The following is an 18,477-nucleotide window of genomic DNA, read 5'->3' as shown; positions in this document are numbered from 1 at the left end:
AGTGACGGGGTTCCTAAATCTTCTATCACTTGATTATAAAAAAAAAATCTATACAAAGCAATCAAAGACTGGGTGTATAAATACAATATGAATCATAAAATATGTTCATTTTTATATAGATCACTTTTTGAAATTCTAACATACCTGGAATAGACAACAGTACAGAATAATAAATTATGCATGGGTTTGGGGTTTTTTTTTTGCTGAAATTAAAATATTCTTTACCTGGAGAAAAAGCTATTTACATTTTATGTACCATGAGATACATACAACATAGCATTATAATAACAAGCTCTCATTGTGACACCAGAGTTTCATGTCCCTGCACAAATTAAAATGATCCCCAAAGGCAGAAAGTACACAAGCTTTATTGGGCAACAGCAACGGGCCACGCTGGCAGACAATGAAAATAGAACCGCTCAGAGTCTCGCAGGATCACATGTGTGTCATCACAGGATCAAGAATTTAAATCATCTGGGAGCTCCTGCTAAATTAAAGCTCTGTACTATCACTTCCCTCTAATCAAAAAACGCTGTCCTGGTGAGTATTTGCCATGAGGATTACAGATAATCTACTAATGAGGAAGTCAAGGAGTCCCAGAGGAATTCACAGTCAGCCCCATTGCAACAAAATAATGAGCCACAATTTTTGTTTTTTGCAAATACCACGCCCCCCTCCCCACCTGCCCCCCAGCAAACACACTATTCACTGACATCGCCCAGCGACACCAAGAGACCGTGTCGCCAACCATACTGTGACGGAGAAGACAGATTCCCAGGAACGCCGCGCTGGTGTGAGAAGATGCTGAGCATCTCCAAGTACTGCAGTGCTGCTCACATGCTTATCGGTTCCATCCAAGAGCATAATATATATATTTTTTTCCAAGACACAATGGACTTAATTAATGGAAATATTTCCTAAGACATATGTATAAATGACCAAATAAAAAGCTTTATGTTAAAAGAAGGGGGGAGAAATAAAGTCTGTTGTCTTTGCAAAGCTCCTGGTATATTTCTTAATGAAAAACAAAACTGTGAGTGATAGGATTTTAACGCAGTGAAAACCAAGTATGTCTTCAAAACACTTGAGGTGACATCATATACTCACACATACACACATTGCAAACACACCAAAAGGATCCAAATAAAAATGGCTGATAGGTGTTGGCCTTAAGTACGATGGAGCAGAAGAAGATGCAGGTCCCATCTGCAATTTTGGCACAGGTTTAATATGCTGCCCCACGAAGGCGCAAGGGCATTCCCACCCCCACCCCGGGAAAAACAAAACAAAGAGTAAAAGCAAAAGTCTAGAGAAAGAAAAATAGGCATGATCGTGTCCATTTCCAATGAGCACAAAAGCCCAAAATACATTCAAAAGTACTGTCAGCATAACCTAAATTTTCAGTGGAAAACATACGGAGGAAAGGGTAAGCAGATGTTGGTATTTAAGATCACTGCTACGAAAAAGGGTTTCACTTAAGGGAAGCGAGTCTGGGATCTGGCTATAATAAAGCTAAAAGTGGGAGGAATCCCAGCTCTGGGCCTCCCAGCTCCAGGTGGCTGTAAACAGATGGTTTGCTCCGATCTCAAGATGCTCCTTGGGATGACCTTCAGCGCTTTAGGGTGAAGTCCTCCACCCCAAGGAACCCAAATAAGTGCAGCCAGTCTCATGGAGCACCATAAGCAACACACACATGCACGTGCACACTCTCAAATTAGCATTGAAACGGGCAGATACAAGAAATCACTCAAGATGGAGACACTTGTCTCGTCATTTTCCTAGAGAAAGGGAGGGAAAAAGAGACACCAAACACATTCCTCGCTTTCCCCCACACACACCATCACCAAAAAATATAATAAAAAGAATCATCAAATAATAAAATTAAGTTACTCTGACAGAAACACCTAATGTTGTCAACGGGCAGGGGGAGGTGTAATTTTTACTTTGAGGAAAGTATTTAAACAGTGCTGATTGTGGGCCAGGGGCCTCTGGCTGTCGGAGTCTTGGGGCCACTGAATTCCAAGGCGAGGGGACCTCCAAGGTGTCAACGGTGTTTCCTAAGTTCCTTCCAGACTGGTGAACGGAATCCTTATGCTTTTTGTAAATTCAGCAGTTTCCTTAAAATGGCTTGGATTTCTCGTCTGTGTCTTTGTCTTCTCCCCACAGCTAAGCTAACACGGGAAGTGCCTGTGTACGCAGATCCTCTGTCGGGATTATGGGCTGATGTGTGCACGTCAGGATCGTGTACACTCAGCTGACTTGTGGCTCCCGCCACGTGGGTCTCTAGAGTTTGAGAAGCACACGTGTGTTTTCCTAGACACTCCGGACCCCGGAAGGCGGTGGGAGCAGGCTGCCCCCTGGCAGGGTGGCTCTACAACACGGTCACGGTCCCCATTTGCATTTTAGTCCCTCTCACCCTTGGCTGCCTCCACCAGGGTACGGTCGAAAGGCAGAACGAGGGGGTCTGTTGATGGCACAAATGCACCTGCAACCTCCAGGCGCAGCTTCTTCTGCTCCTCTGGGACGCTTTCTCCCTCCCAGATGCCAAGCAAGAGTTTAGGTGTTGACTTTCAAAGTCAACCCAAGCACCTCGATCAAAACTGGGAATTAAGGAAAAGACCAAAGAGCCTATCTTCATTCCCTGTCACTGCTGGAAACACCTAAAAATTGCCATGAGACCTACCTGGAGGAGCCATCACCTGTCTGTGAACAAGGTCAAGTTCAGGGTTTGAGAACTGGGAGTAGAAATACCTTTAGACTTCCGGTTATACAGGCTGACTTCCAAGAAGACAGACAGGAACCAAAACGCTGAGCACAACGTCCTCTCACTCCGCCTCTGAAATCACATAAAATCACCCAGCAAAGATGTCAGACCTGCTCGCCCCTTCTCAAAGTTTTGGACAAGGATCCTCTTCCTGAATAACCATCCATTCAATACAACATTTACGTCCTGTAAATGTTTTCTGTGGGGCAGAAATGGCCGGGACAGAATGGGGAAAATCCTGCGAAACTGCAGAATCTTAAAACTAAAATAGAAGTGATGTCATAGCCAATTTCTCAGTGCCTGCAACTTAACTGTCCTTCTATAAAGTTTTAAAAGGGCAACAGAAATACGCGAGCGTATCAAGTGCTCCAAAGTCAAGGGCCTCGTGTCCCCAGCTGTCCAAGAGCAGGCCGACCCTGGGGTGGCAGCCGTAACTTACATCTCTGAAGCACATGAAGAAGAACCAGGCTGAAGGACTGGAGGGTCTGGACTCATAAAGAATTCATCACAGATCTAAGATCTCGAGCACGATCAGCTCTTGCAGACCCACCAACCTAATCCTCTGGCACACACATGTGGCTTCTGCCAGGAGAGACTTGAAAACCCAAGAAAGCTTTGCCGGGCCACATCCAGCACTTGAAAATTCTCTTCTTCCCCTGAAACAAGAAGCCACAGCTTTATAGGAAACACACATGCGTGGGCCCCACCCTGGTGGGGAGAGGAATCTCTACTCCTGGCTGCCTTCCAGCGAGTTCCCCTTGAAATCTGTAGGCAGCGCAACGGAGCCCAGACCCCAGAGCTGCAACCCGGGCCTCCTTCCACTGGGGCTCCTCGCTCAAGGCTGCCACCCATGGATGGCAGCGGGCTAAGACGCCTCTGCCTTTGTCACTGTGTCCTCAGTAATTCCTCCTAACAGGAAACAGATTTCTGTGGACGTAAAGAGCCCCAGTCCCTGACCTTTCCACTTTAGACTCAGAGGGTCTGAGTCACATGTGCTACGGTGCCTAAAGAATTAGCTGAGTCTCCTGTCACACTGTCGACACATTTAGGGGCCGTTTGGTGGCACGTTTCCTGCTAAAACAACTCTGCTGAAAATGTCTCAGGGTGTCCTCAGATAGCCAGCCACAGGCTTTGTAATTGTTACCAGATCCGAACAAAGCAAGATAACACCTTTGAAATTCTTTTACGAGGTGACAGGTGATGTTAACTCCAGGCCACAGATGCTGAATTGCAGGAAGGATAACGGACCGGATTTACGGTTCTCTCTCTCTTCTGCTCGCTTCTCATGTGGTTTTCTGTAATCCTAGGAATCCAGTGCCGCTTCGATAAGCAGGGCTGCCTTAGAGAGGATATTTAGCATTTCCAAATTGAGATTATTGTCTGGTTAACTTTTTACCAAATGTCACCGTCTTTTCCCCAAAACCTATACTGAGAGCTTTATCTTTCTCTGAAACCAGTTTAAGAGCAGAACGACGTAAAAGTGCACACACACTAGGATTGTTTAAAACAACAACCAAAAAACCCTCTACAGTCTTCGACCAGACAGAAACTTTTATCACATGACAACAAAATTCAAGTCATAAGGAAGCCTGCACAGTGACCCACGAATAAATCTCTCGGCTGAGTCACTGGTTTTCACACAGTCACATTCACTCGACTGTGAATCACCAGGGGCTTAGACAGGCCCACGTGGGGCCCTCTTAGGCGCCTCCCTCCAGTTTATTCGGTGTCGGGCTCCGTGGAAGCGCAGAGCCTCTTCATATCAGAACCGCACGTGGGAGCCACCACTGCACAATCCACGGGTGGTGGTTAATAGAAATGCAACTTGATCTCTGTCCGCCAGGAGAGTGCAGAGACCGGGGTCCTCTCCCGAGCGCACGGCCTAGGACGTGAGCTTCGAGTAGCTGGGAGGGGAGAACCGCCTTCGCAGGTACTTGAGGACATAGAGGGGCAGACAGCTCACCAGAGTGATGACAGACACTTTCCACAAGAAGGACAATGTGGCAATGAAGTACACGTCTGCAAGCAAACAGAAGACAGCGGTGAGCGGGCGGGAACGTGCCGCCCAGAGCCGGCGGGGCGGCAGGGCCATCGGAGGGGACGCGGGCTTCTCTCCCGCAGGGGATGTGCTGATGGCACCCAGGCTGCCAGCCTGACTTCCCTTCCCTGTCTCTCTCCTCCTCTCCTGACCCGCTTCTGGAGCTCCCGGACCTTCCATGAAATGCTGTTTTCAACAACTCGGAAAAGAAAACTATGGGCAAAAAAATGCCCCTTCCAAGTGTTTTTGATTTGGAATCTGACAGCTGGAGCTTTTCCTTCTAAACCCAGCAGAAAGCGACGCTCAAACACACAGTTCTTCCCAGCAACGTTTCCCCCCTTCGCCTCAGCAATGGTCACAGAAGCCAGAGCCGGGTCTGAGGGTGGTGCAAAGCGGGGCGGAGACCCCTCGTCAGGAAGAGTGTGACCTGGAGGGACGGGGAACTCCCTTTCCTGCCGCCACACAGTCAGGCCTGCAGTTCCGAGGGTTTTGCAAACGAGGAGCGACAGCTAATGACTTTCAACAGTACCGGGAGTGGATGCCGGGCAGCCGCCTTCCCTGCCTCTTGAGCACAGGCTGGGGGAAATGCAGTGGGCACTGAGTAAGCACCTACTAAGTGCCAAGCCCAGGGCCCCAACCATGGGCCTAGTCCTGACTGGTCCACATCTAAGGTGACGACCAAAGCTTCTTGAGGGCAGAGCTTGCATCTTCTAAGCCTCTGTGACTCCCTGGCCTCAAGCCACTGAGCGCACAGTAGGTGCTCACAAAACCTATTCAGAGAGACTTTTCAAACAAGTGTGAAACTGTTCTAAGACTTCACTTTTCACGGGAATGCTCCTTTTTCCTTTATCAAAACCTTCTTAAAGAGCGTTTACTGATACAGAAGAGGCGTGATAGAAGATGCTTTCATGACAAGGCAGAGTTTCTCAAGCTAATAACACTGCTAAGTCCTGCTAGACTGTCATTTACTCTCTGGATTCTCACCATCTCCATAGCTCCACGGAGCCCAGCACAGTGACCAGCTCCCTGGAGAAGCCCACTAGGTCCTTGCAGGACTGAACGAATCCGCTTCTAAGCCAGCAGGCACGGCGTGGTTTTAAAGAAAACACTCTACATTAAGATCATGCCCGCGAGCCTCAGTTCCAAGAGGCTGATTCTCAACTGCCACTTGTCCCAAGGGACGCCAGTGAGAAAAGGGCGGGCAGCTGAGTACAAAGGCCTGCTGGTGAGACCCCTGGACCTGATGGGCGGACCCTAAGTGCAGGGGGGGTCTTACCGATAAACTCGTGGAGGAAGACCAGGGAGGCGATGTAGCAGGCCAGGCTGAGCAGCTCGGCCACCGTCATAAGCCAGTGCCAGGTCTGGATGGTCAGGGCCACCATTAGCAGCTCCGTGAGGATCAGCGACGTGAAGGAAATCGCCACAATGTGCACGAATTCCGACTCAAACAGCAGCAGCGCCCCGTACATGATGGTGCTCCCTGCAAAGGCGGAGGGAAGTCTGGGTGGGGAGGGGCTTCTGCTGGCCACGCAGCCCTCCCTGCTGGGAGCCGATGCTTCCTCCTCCTTCCCCACCGAAGGCTCACTCTGCTCACTCTCATCTTGTCCTTTTGTTTTCCCCATTCAGACATGAAAGGTACCATTTGTTAAAGGAGGTTAATGAGTGGTACTTTATGGAGGTTTGAAAGAGGCATCACATCCTAGTTTTCCTATGTTCCCTTTTGGCTGTATATAAGAGAGTTTATTTTTATTTTTATTTTTTTTAACATCTTTATTGGAGTATAATTGCTTTACAATGGTGTGTTAGTTTCTGCTGTATAACAAAGTGAATCAGCTATACATATACATATGTCCCCTTATCCCCTCCCTCTTGTGTCTCCCTCCCACCCTCCCTATCCCACCCCTCTAGGTGGTCACAAAGCACCGAGCTGATCTCCCTGTGCTATGCGGCTGCTTCCCACTAGCTATCTATTTTACACTTGGTAATGTATATATGTCCATGTCACTCTCTCACTTCGTCCCAGCTTACCCTTCCCCCTCCCTGTGTCCTCAAGTCCATTCTCTAGGTCTGTGTCTTTATTAATAGAGAGTTTATAACTGGATAGAGAGGAAGAGGAAGAGATAGAGAGGAAAACAAGGAAAAGAGGCAGAGAGAGCAACTATCTGGATTGGGTGGAACAAGAAATAGACGTTTTTGTGTATTATTTTAAATGACAGACGCAGTCAGCCACAGAAGAACAAATACTGTACAATCCCATGTATACGAGGGATCTAAGTAGTCACATTCATAGAGACAAAGTAGAATGGTGATTACCAGGAAATGTAGGGAGGAAGGAAAGAGGCGTTTGTTGTTGAATGGATACAGAGTTTCAGTTTTGCAAGATGAAAAAGTTCTGTTTCACAACAACGTGAACATACGGGACACTACTGAACTGCGCATTTAAGAAGAGTTAGATGGTAAATGTTATGCTTTGTCTCCTTTACCCCCGTCCCTGCCCCCGAACACAAAAAATGACAGGGGCAACCAAGAGAGACCCTCAAGGAATTACGCACCTGCAACTGAGGAGAGAAAGGGAAGTGGGGGAGGGTCCAGGTAAGTGCATTTTCATCCAGAATCGCAGGAACTCAATGGGGAATGGCTCACGTTGATCAAAAACACTAGCTACATGAGATTCCTGCTCAAGAGCAGGGCCAGGAGACCCTAAACCCCCAAACTCCTCAAATGACTGCCTGTTACAACAGTACTGGGGATGCAGGGGGTGCAGTGAAGCACCACTGCTTGTTATTATGAACTTCCATGCAGGATTTGCTTTCTTCGACCAGCTACATACATGTCACTTCGCTATACTTCTCAAAAAAAAAACAAAAAACCCTCAAATTGTTTCAATGATAATTTAGCCTCCTAACAAATTCAACGGTCTACACTTTTTGACCACACATCCCATCAGAAAAAAACACTAAGAATGAATCCCTAATGGACGATGTGGATTTGTAAATATCCATGTGTGCCTCTGCAGACAGACACAGAGAAGTAGCAGGACCACTGTGCCAATGTATCAGGTGCATTATAAAACATACATGACAAGAGAAGTTCTAAAAAGAGGAAAAAACGAATACGAAGAGAGGTTCTGACATTTCCTTTTCATATTCCAGTAAATCATCTTACAAAGCCTGTACAGTCTGAGGGACCCTCTCTGGAGGCCACAGAAGTAAATATGTTGTTCAAGAACTACAACTTGACTTCAGAAAAAGTATCAGAACATTCCAGAAAGCGACCACTTTTTGTCATGTCTTGAACACCCCAGCAGGGTTTGATTAGTATTAGTTGTACTTTTCTCTGACTTTGTCTCAGTTAAGCGGACGGCACCACCTCACATGTGTGACTCTGTGCCTGATGGGCAAGGCCTGAGAACCCGAGGAGGGGGGCCCCCTCGGACACAGCGCCACACTCCTTACTGCAATCTCAGGATTCCAGCTGCTTCTCTTTGTGTTCTACAGACAATAGAATGGTGAAGTTGACCCTGGGGCCAAGGCCAGAGCATAAGACAACAGGTGGTTTCACCCGTCCTTACCTTGATAGATGCTGATCAAAACCCATATCAAGAATGTCTTGTAGGACAACGGCCGCCCCTGAATGAGAGAGAGGAAGACAGAGAGGGCTAGCGTGCGGGGCTCATCCAGGGCACGAGCCACCGTCAGGCTACCCTCCACCAACCAGACAAGGCAACCTGCCTGTTTTCATCAAAACAGTGGCTCACACACATCAAAATACATTAAAGAAATGACATTTTTAAAAGAGAATTGATATTAGATGGAAATATTGGGTTGTCCCAAAAGTTCGTTCGGGTTTTTCCGTAAGATGTTACAGAATAACCTGAACGAACTTTTGGCCCAACCCAATAAATCTGCTCTTTATCAAAAATCCCCTGAGGACCAACAAATGCAATTACACACACACATTTTTCAGGAGTGTACACAAAAGCATTTCCAGGAACAGACACAAGTTGCAGCTACAAAATGGAACTGTCAGGGGCTTTTTAAAAAGGCATTAGAAGGTTTGTTTTAAAAGTTGACATATCACTGTACAGTTTAATATTCTTTACATGTGCATATCGTACTTTGAGAAAAGACATATACTCCCACGCCTTCCTCTCAAAAGAAAGCCACCAGTTCAAGTGCGTTCACATCAGACATGGAGGGTCTGTGTGAAATATGTTAAAAGAGGGAGGGAGGGAGGGAGGGAAGAAGGAAGAAACAATGGATAAGGAGGAAGGAAGGAAGGAAAGAGGAAGGGGCTCAGTGAACCTTGAGGAGATCCTTGTAGAGCTCAGGGTACAGCATGGCAACTTCTGACTTGACATCTTTGTCCAGGACCAGAGAAAACACAGGAAACATGGTATAGATGGTGGAGTACCTTGGAGAAAAAAAATCACCACAGGTAATATCCAGCCAGTGGAGTACGAGCCATGTGCTGCCCCAGCCTCTGGAGCCCAATTTCCATTCCTTCGTTCAACTACTACGTACTGAGCACCTGGTATGTGCCAAAGCCAGTTCGAGCAGTTGGAGATTCAAGATGAAAAGCAGACCACAACGCCTGCCTTCGGAGAGTTTCCGTGCTGGTCGGTGAGTCAAAAAACAAATTCAGTAAACTATACCGTGTGCTGTGTGCTGGAGGTAAAGTGCTGAGGAGGGAAATACAACGGGGAAGAGGGAATGAGGCATGGGGTGGGGTGGTGCAATTTTAGAGAGGGTGGACAGGAGACGGGGCATTTGAGAAAACACCCGCAAGAGGTGAGAGGGAGGCCATGCCAATATCCGAGGGAAGAGCATTCCAGGCAGAGAGAACAGCAAGTGCAAAGGCCCTGAGGTGGAGGCGTGTCTGTCCTGTTTGAAGAACAGCGAGGCTGCCAGTCTGGGTGGAGCTGAGCGGGTGAGGGGGAAAGCGAAGAGATGAGAACCAAGAGGGAAAAGGGGACCAGATCATGGGGGGGGGGGGCACATGGAGCACAGTTCAGGGAACCCCTGGTTCTATTCAGGCATGTTCTGCCTCTCTTCCAGGACCTGACAAAGGACAGGCCATTTTTCCAATTAGAAGCAGGCAGAATTCCAGTGCCTACTTTCAGGCTGAACATAAGAAGATGGAAGGCATACTTTTTAATAAAGACTCCACTGGGACCAGTCAGCCTCTCTGTGCTTCCCACCTTGGTAACCAGGGGAGCGCCCTGCCAGCATCTCTATCTAGGGCATGTGGTAACCAAACTCCACCTACCTGGGGAATTCAGAGACTGAGCACATCCTCTCAAAAGGTCAAAAGGAACGTCCTAAATTCCAGGTCAGGAACGGGGGGTGGGTTTGATAGCAAATGTAGCAAACATCCAAGGGACAGCATGCCTCACAGGTCAGTGGCACGCAGTGGCCAAGCTCTATCGGGGTAACCTGGAGAGAGCACGGCTCTGGCCGCCTTAGAGACCCACCAGCAGGATGGTCCACTATGGGCGGCCATGGCAGAGAGGGTACTTTCCAGATGTCCCTTCCACTCTTTCTAAGACCCCTCAGTGATTTCCTAAGAAATCACCGTCTGTGAAGCTTCACTCTTGCCTGGTCTATCAATCAGCTAACAACCTCAGGCTCTCGTGGGCGAGCATTCTTCAACCATCAGGTATGAGTGGACCACAAACAGATCGGACTCTGCATCCGCAATTTGGCTAAGGGCTTACCAGTTCAAAAACGTATTCATTCAAGAAGGTTCTACACCAGACTGCCAGACCTGCCTTGACCTGGGGACTGAAGGGTCTTCACATGATGCTTCCTCCTTCTTCTGTGGCATGTTAGGGAGGTTTCATTAAAAATTAATACCTTGCCTGGACTTCCTTACCCAATGATGAGGAATCCTTGATAGAGAGGAACGGAGGCAAAGTAAAACACGGAGGAAAAGACAGCCTGTGCCGAGGAAAAAGGAGGATGTTACCAAAAACCATGACCAAAGCCCTTGTGTTTGTATCAGAAAAATAACAGCCAACGCTTACAGAGCACTTATTTTACACCCACACGGTTACGGTGCGTTAAGTACATTAGCTCATTTAACTACTATAGCAACCCTCTGAAGGAGGTACTGTTATCATCATCCCCATTTTACAGATGAGGGAAGTAAGGCACAGAGAGGTTAAGTGACTTGCCCAAGATAGCACAGCTCATAAGGGACAGAGCCAGGAGTCACACCGGAGAGTTTAGCTCCAGGGTCCACTCTCAGCTCTGCTGTGAACATTTATTAAGTTACACAAGCTGGACCCGGAAATACTTTGTATCTGATCTCAGTGAATCTCCAGAAGATCAAGTCCTAATACCCCCTACATTTTACAGAAGGGGAAACTGAGCACCTAAATGGCCCTGCGGGACTCAAGCCCAGTTCTGTCTCCAGAGCCCACACTCCTGACGGCTCAGAATTACCACCTCTCTGGGTGTACAATCGATAAACGAGTTGGTGTATGTATTGGAAACAGGTAGGGAAAAATGGCCTCCACTGTGAGGATATGCACCAGTTAGTTACCCTGGAGGGTAGGACCGCAGAGAAGGCTTCACTTCTCAGATTACATGTTTCACTCTTCTTGGAAATTTTTACAAAGAGCCCACAACCTGCTACTTTTGCAATTAGACAAAAGCAATAAAGATATTTACGAACCCCTACTGAAATGTCTGCTTCCGGATTTGGAAAATATTAGCTACTGGCAGTGAGAAGTAGGCTAGGGAGATAAAATCAGGCTTGATGCTCTGTGACTTCCTTCTCTGAACATCTAGGGGCCAACAGAAGCAAAGTGACCTCAAAGCTAATTTCTATCAGTATAAAACGTACGGGAGGCCAGGGATAACTGTTGCCTAAAGGCTTTTTAAAAACCGAACGTGGAGGAAAAGGCTGGGCCAGGCTAGTGGTTAAAAAGAGCGTGGGACAGAGACCCCTTCCCCTCATCACCCGCTGTGGGTGTTCGCTTGGCACAGAGCTCAGAACACAGGTGGCACCTAGAGGCATGGTCATGGGCAGCCCTGGCCACACCCGGTCGTGATTTCAGAACTGAAAGGTGAAATCTGTTTTTCAAATGACTTCTCACCCAGGCTGGGCCACTGCACAGGAAGGATGGTTATAAAGACGTCAAGAATCTGGTGTTCAGTTTTACAGAGCAACACCAGGAGCCTCTTTCTCTAAAAGGGCCAGACTGACCATAAAGCTTTCACCCCGGAAAGAGCACTGTGGTATGTCTTCATCTCCCTAAGAGCCCACTACTCTCAAGGTGCAATTCGAACGGGACTTGCTCTCAGCCAGTCACTTTCAGCACAGTGGACAGGGTTAAGGGCGTTTTTTTGGCTTTTTTTTTTTTTTCCTACAGCACAAAGAACAATTCCTCATGCTAGAATTTTTTTTCTGAATCGATGTTCATGGTAACATACAGGCATTACAGAAGTCAGCTCACCCAGGCCAGCTTTTGTGTGTTTGCCCAGGGACAAGCTGATTAATCTCCCAGTGATTAAAACCATGACATTATCCAGGTCAGTTGATGAGCTAACATAAAATAAAAGTACAGATGTGGTCCGATGAACCGTAGCAGCTGTTAGCGTTTAGACTGTGTTGATGAAAATCACTGTAAGGCTCCTTCACTCATAAATGCAATAGATCCTGAAAACATAAACCCCCCACCCCACCAAAGGCACGGATGAGCCAGTGGAGGGTGAATTCTCATGTACACCAGGAAGCACCACTCAACCCTTTAAGGCAGGGTGTCTTTCACGTATGGTTAAACACCTTTCCCACAAATTAAAACATCACCTTAGGTTTATACATTAGCCTGTTTTGTTTTTATTAATAATGGTAAGGACGCCTTCAGCACTTGATGCCTTATAAAACTCTCTGCTTTTCAAAGTAGCCCTGTCTGAGGGGCAAGGGCCAAGATGCTTGGATGGAGTGATGGCGAAGTCTGATGCCCACTTTACAGGTGGAAAGACTAAAGCCCAGAGTGGTAACGTGACTTGCTCAAGGTCTCAGAGATACCTGATGATATGGGTTCCAAGATGTCCCATTCCTATGGTTCTCACCACTTAACTGGGGGTATTTTTCACCTAAACGCCCAAGGAGGAAAGTCAGCCAATAGTTTTTCAACACCCAAAATGCTTCCTTTCCCTCCCTTTGGCCTCCTTCCTAATACAACTTCATTGCCACAGCCTGATGACAGACTTTGAAGGAGCTGGGGAGAGAGAAGATGGGAAAATACCTTACACAGTCTAGAATCCTTTTGTGAAAAAGCAAGATGTAACTCCCTGAGAGGACTGACAATTGGGATAACTACACTGGACTCCCAGCCAGGCTGCACTGGAGGCAGAAGCGAGACGCCCTGGGCTGCGCCGCCCTCGCTAAGCGCCCCCCTGCATGTGGAAGCAGCAGCTGGCCCTGTGGATGGAGGGCTGAGGGGCACACCTGCATTAAGAGCACAGGTACCGGAATCCCCTGCCTGGGTAGACTAAATCCCTGAGAGATACTGCATCGATTTCTTGCCCACACTGACCCTCAGCCTCCCCATCTGCAGAATGGGCACAGGCTACAGTGAGGACTGCAGGTGAGCCCGCATTGTGAACACTTAGCCTGACGCCCAGGGTACAGGAGGCACTCAAGAAAAGCAAGTCATTCTTCTTTTGTGGCTGCTCTCTGTAGGTCCTTGCTTCTGCGTGTGGAAAACTCAGGGCCAGAGTATTCACTCGGCATTTAACTCTGCATCTTTGCCTCTGGCCAACTAAGGATAACAACTCACCCCAATATGAGCACCCGGGTCATTTACACTACCGCCCGCTTCGTGCCAAGCCCTGGCAAGGCACCACTGCTAATGCTCACATCGGCTCCACACAGCAAGCACAGCCTTCGCCCCCAACACAGGAAGGCTTCGGGGCGGCCACTCCAAGCTCTATCGCCCAGAATGTGGCGGGGGGCGGGTTGGGGGGGTTGGGGGAGGGGCATTAAACCAGCCAGGCTGGGGCAACAGCTCCAAGGTGGAGACTAATTCTCAGGTCCATGGCAACCACACAGCCGTGTGCACCTGCCCACCCACCTGCATGGTGCTGATGCAGAGGCTCCTGTGGATCACAAACTGGCTGAGGGCGGCCGAGCGCTTGTAGCTATTCCGGCCATGCACCATGAGTAACCGGCCAAGGTGCTTGAACTGGGTGATGGAGAAGTCTGCAGCCAGCGAAGCCTGTTTTCCTTCCTAAAATCCGACAACATTGGGCACAGTCAGGAGCACAAGAGGTCAAGACACTTTTTTTTCTTTTAATTGAAAAAGCAAGAAACTGTAAGGAGATTTTTGAAGAACTTCAATATAGAGGTTCTTTGGTTTCCAGCTATACACGGTTGGTGGTCTGAGTCTAAATTTAATTTTAAAAGAGGAATTTATTTAAATAAAAAACATTCATAAGCACAGATACTCATAATTGGGAGGTCAAACGGATCTAGTATTAAGCCTTGGGGGTTAGGCCCAACCCATAATGTGTATCAGAAGCAAAGAATCATTCTAAGATAGGCATTTAGCACTCAGCTCCGTTCAGAGTTAAACATATGGGGGAGGGGGCACAGCTCATGCTACCAACAATACTAAACTGAACATTCCCGAACATACAGCTCTGCATGTTCATAGAACTGGAAATAATTTATAGTGCAGCCATATTATGGGATTCTCCTTTTTTTTTTTTTTTTTTTTGCAGTACGCGGGCCTCTCGCTGTTGTGGCCTCTCCTGTTACGGAGCACAGGCTCCGGACGCGCAGGCTCAGCGGCCATGGCTCACGGGCCCAGCCGCTCTGCGGCATGTGGGATCTTCCCGGACCGGGGCACGAACCCGCGTCCCCTGCATCGGCAGGCGGACTCTCAACCACTGCGCCACCAGGGAAGCCCTGGGATTCTCTAATTTTAAAAGGTACATGACGGATGCCTCTGATGGGACACATGGACATCACAGCCTCCTGGTGTGACGCGACAGGAAGACAAAAACTCCCCTTATGTGCTCCGCACACCCAAAACGCAGAACCTGAATCAGATCCATCCGACCCGCAGACGTCCTGGGATGTTCCACAGCTGCCCCAAACACCTCCAAAACATCAAAGTCGTGAGATACACCGCCTCCCCCGACAAAAGAGGTGAAGAGAAGTGTTCTCCATTAAAGAAGAGGGAAAAGACATGAAGACACGGGAATAAATGCAGTGCCGCGATCCTTCACTGCTTCACGGAGATTTCTTTTTAAACACCTTGAGGACAACTAGGGAAATGAGACCATGAATATTACATAATATTATCATATCAATGTTACGCTTGGGGTGATGCTGTTATTTTGCTTATGCAGAAGAATACACCTGTTCTTAAAAGAGATCCAAGCTGAAGTATTTAGGGGTAACATATCCGCAACTTACTTTCAGCTGATTCTGAGGAAGCAGGGAGAGTGAGGGGGAGGAAGAGCAGAGGGAGAATCCTGCAACTGTTTACAACTGGTAAATTACAGCAAAGAGTAGACAGGTGCTCACTGTTCTATTTCAACTTTTCTGAAGGAGTTACATTTTTCAAAATACAAAAGGTGGAGGCAACGTACAAAATGGTGGATCTACATGTTCTGATGTATAAAGAAATCTAAGATAGAACAGATTTAGGCAAGCTGCATTTTAAAAAAAGCATAGTATAACGTTTTAAATTTTACATTCTACGTGGAAATAATGTATACACATGTGTAAGATGTGTGTATGCATATATATGTATTTATGTGTGTATATATATAATATTATATATATATACCCATAACTACTAGTATAGAAATAGACAAAAATTCTGGAAGAATAACCAATGTTACTAGTTTTATACCTCCATCTAAAAGAAAGGATGCACTTTATCCATTTCTAAATTGTTTCAGGGTTTTTTTTTTACAGTGAGCACTTTTTACTTTTAGACTCCAAAAACCAAAGGAATCAGAATATAATTCTGAACAGAAGGGAAAATAGTACTAATATCAGCATTGTGTGAAGAATTCCATCTATTAAACTCAAGTGTGCTTCTTAAAACCTGCATTAAAGGAATCCATACAGATTTCAGACATAACAACTCCTTCAAGGATCACTTAACTCTGCAATTTCAAGTAACTGTCAACTGGATGAGAACCAGGAAACCAGGAAAAAAAAAAAGGGGGTGGAAAAGAAAAAACATTTTTGGAAATTCCAAATGCAGCAATGTATGGAATGAAACACATAAGGGAGCATCTCCAGCCCTCACTCACGGCCTCTGTACTCTTACTCTACACACTGTGCTAACAAACGTGGTGACCAGCCTCCTTGCCTACAGTCACCGCAAGATCACAAACGAGAGAGGGCAAGGTAAACTATACACAGCTGGCACACAGTTGACAGGGAAGGAAAGAGGAAAACTACTATACTGTAACACACAAACTTAGCCTTTTAATGATGGGCAGGACTTCCCTGGTGGCACAGTGGTTGGGAGTCCGCCTGCCAATGCAGGGGACGTGGGTTCAATCTCTGGTCTGGGAGGATCCCACATGCCACGGAGCAACAAAGCCCGTGCGCCGCAGCTACCGAGCCTGCGTGCTAGAGTCCGCAAGCCACAACTGCTGAGCCCGCGTGCTACAGCTACTGAGGCCCGTGGGCCTAGAGCCCGTGCTCCGCAACAGGAAAGGCCGCCGTGGTGGGAAGCCCGTGCACCGCAACGAAGAGTAGCCCCTGCTCACCTCAGCTGGAGAGGGCCCACACGCAGCAAGGAAGAGCCAACACAGCCAAAAATAAATAAATTTTAAAAAATAATAAATTTAATGAGGGGCAAACCACGCCACATTCTTCCATAATCCCAAGAGATCACCCCACAGTGTGATAACTAATGCTTTTACTGACAACACTCCCAGGAAAGTGTTTGAAGTACATTCGCTGCACCCTAAGAATGTAGCAAAACACTTAAAAAAATTCGGTTTTGGCAAGCAAAGACTCAGCATTTGTCTGTAAGAAAACAGTGATAGGGATCTGTGACTTGCAGATAGTAATACTAGGTAATTATGATACATGATTCCTTATGCTCTGTAATTGTAATCTAGAATTTCCAGAAGCATTAAAAGCTGTGTCTTGGAGGGAAAATGAAACTCCAGCTGGTGGAGCAACTCCCAGCTAACGACACAACCACTTCACATCCTCACGACAACCACTGGGCAGAAATCAGCACACACGCCCCCCACCCCACGGGCTCACCTTTCCCTCGACACCCACACCGCAGTCCGATTCTTGGATCATACTGACGTCGTTGCCTCCATCACCTGCGGGTCACCCAGACCAGAGAGAAGAGCCAGGAAATTAGGGAGAGGCAAGAAACATAAGCTTGCTTTCCACTGTTACTTTAAATAACCACACACGTGCTGCCTTTCACGCACGCTAAGTGGCTTTTCTGTTCTGCTCCGTAATCGCTCCAGCAACCTGCAGCAACAGGTTCTTATTTTACAGGCAGAGGAGCTGAGAGTCAGAGGAACCAGGTGACTGGCTGAGGGTCCTAGCCATTGAGTCACTGAGCAAGGAAACTGTGTCCATGCCACGTGGGCACCTACAACACCGCACGCCCTGCCTCCAAGGCGTGGGTGTCTCGTCATTATCAGCAATGACAGACGTTGCACGTAGGGCACGCTTACTGTGAGGGCAGCAAGCACTTCTTAAAAGCTACCGCCCCTCGGAATCCTCATAAGCACCATCTGAGAGAACCACTGTTACTCTCCCCTTCTACCAATGAGCAGACAGGCTCAGCTGGGGGAAGGAAGCCCTCCGGGACCCTCAGCTAGGAAAAACCAGCAGTTTGGACCCAGATTCCTCTCCGCAGTGTGGTCTTAGCCCCCAGGCATTGCTGTGTCCCATGTCACTGGCAAAGGAAGCGCAAGCTAAGGAGGAAAGCCCTCAGCATGCTTCTCGACTCTTTCTCAAAGCAAAATACTTAAAAATAATAATAATAATAACAAAAATAGGGTCAAAGGGGGAGGGGGTGTCAATGTCACGGCCTGAATAAAGTGGCCTGGGAACCTGACCACCAGGGCAGCAGGACCCAATCACCCCTTGGGAAGGTCGCTCTGCGCAGGCGCGGCAGCCCCTACCTACTGCACACGTGAGCTTGCCCGTGCGCTCCTGGAGCAGGCGAACGATCTGGGCCTTCTGGGTGGGCGCGCAGCGGCAGCAGACCACGGCCGGGCACTGGCAGGCCAGCTCCATGAACTCGTACTCGTAGTACTTGAGGCAAACCTGGCGGGGTCAGGGAGAGGTGGTGCGTCGGCCAAGGCCCCTCCCACACGGCAGCTCCCGGGAGGAGCCTGCTGGCGGGGTTGCCCGTGCCCACCTCCAGGGAGTCTCCGGAGATGACCAGGGCACAGTCGTGCTTCCTGCGGAAGGCGTTCAGCTCGAGGTGGGCCTCGCCGCGGTTGGTCACCTGGAAGGAAAGACAGGAGGAAGGAGGCCTTGCTCTCCGGAGCTGGTGGAACAACAAACAGCGGCTTCCTGCAGGCTCGTGAAGACCATGGCCGCCGGCCCGGGACCCCACCCCTCCCCTGCCCCCAGAGCCAGAGCCGAAGTAGATCCTGTTTGCTGTGACTCTGTGGGAATCCGGAGGGCCTGTACGCCAACCATCCCCTCG

General features: G+C 48.2%; 1 protein-coding gene across 1 annotated transcript in view; it reads right to left on the bottom strand.

Moving 5' to 3' along the window:
- Nucleotides 1–352: 352 nt before the first annotated feature.
- The window catches only part of ATP9A (ATPase phospholipid transporting 9A (putative)), a 134,627-nt gene continuing 116,502 nt past the window's right edge, over nt 353–18,477 (bottom strand). The window contains exons 20-28 of the mRNA XM_060119944.1: nt 18,184–18,273; nt 17,945–18,089; nt 17,061–17,125; nt 13,888–14,043; nt 10,677–10,741; nt 9,107–9,215; nt 8,374–8,431; nt 6,079–6,282; nt 353–4,783 (exon numbers count right to left, since the gene is read on the bottom strand). Coding sequence (XP_059975927.1) covers nt 4,647–4,783; nt 6,079–6,282; nt 8,374–8,431; nt 9,107–9,215; nt 10,677–10,741; nt 13,888–14,043; nt 17,061–17,125; nt 17,945–18,089; nt 18,184–18,273 — 1,029 coding nt within the window. The 3' untranslated portion in view covers nt 353–4,646. The remainder of the gene's footprint in view (nt 4,784–6,078; nt 6,283–8,373; nt 8,432–9,106; nt 9,216–10,676; nt 10,742–13,887; nt 14,044–17,060; nt 17,126–17,944; nt 18,090–18,183; nt 18,274–18,477) is intronic.

This window comes from Mesoplodon densirostris, chromosome 16 (genome assembly GCF_025265405.1).
Source record: "Mesoplodon densirostris isolate mMesDen1 chromosome 16, mMesDen1 primary haplotype, whole genome shotgun sequence".
Classification (NCBI taxonomy): Eukaryota; Metazoa; Chordata; class Mammalia; order Artiodactyla; family Ziphiidae; genus Mesoplodon; species Mesoplodon densirostris.
Note: the sequence above shows the minus strand (reverse complement) of the source record. Positions and strands in the feature narration are given on the sequence as shown.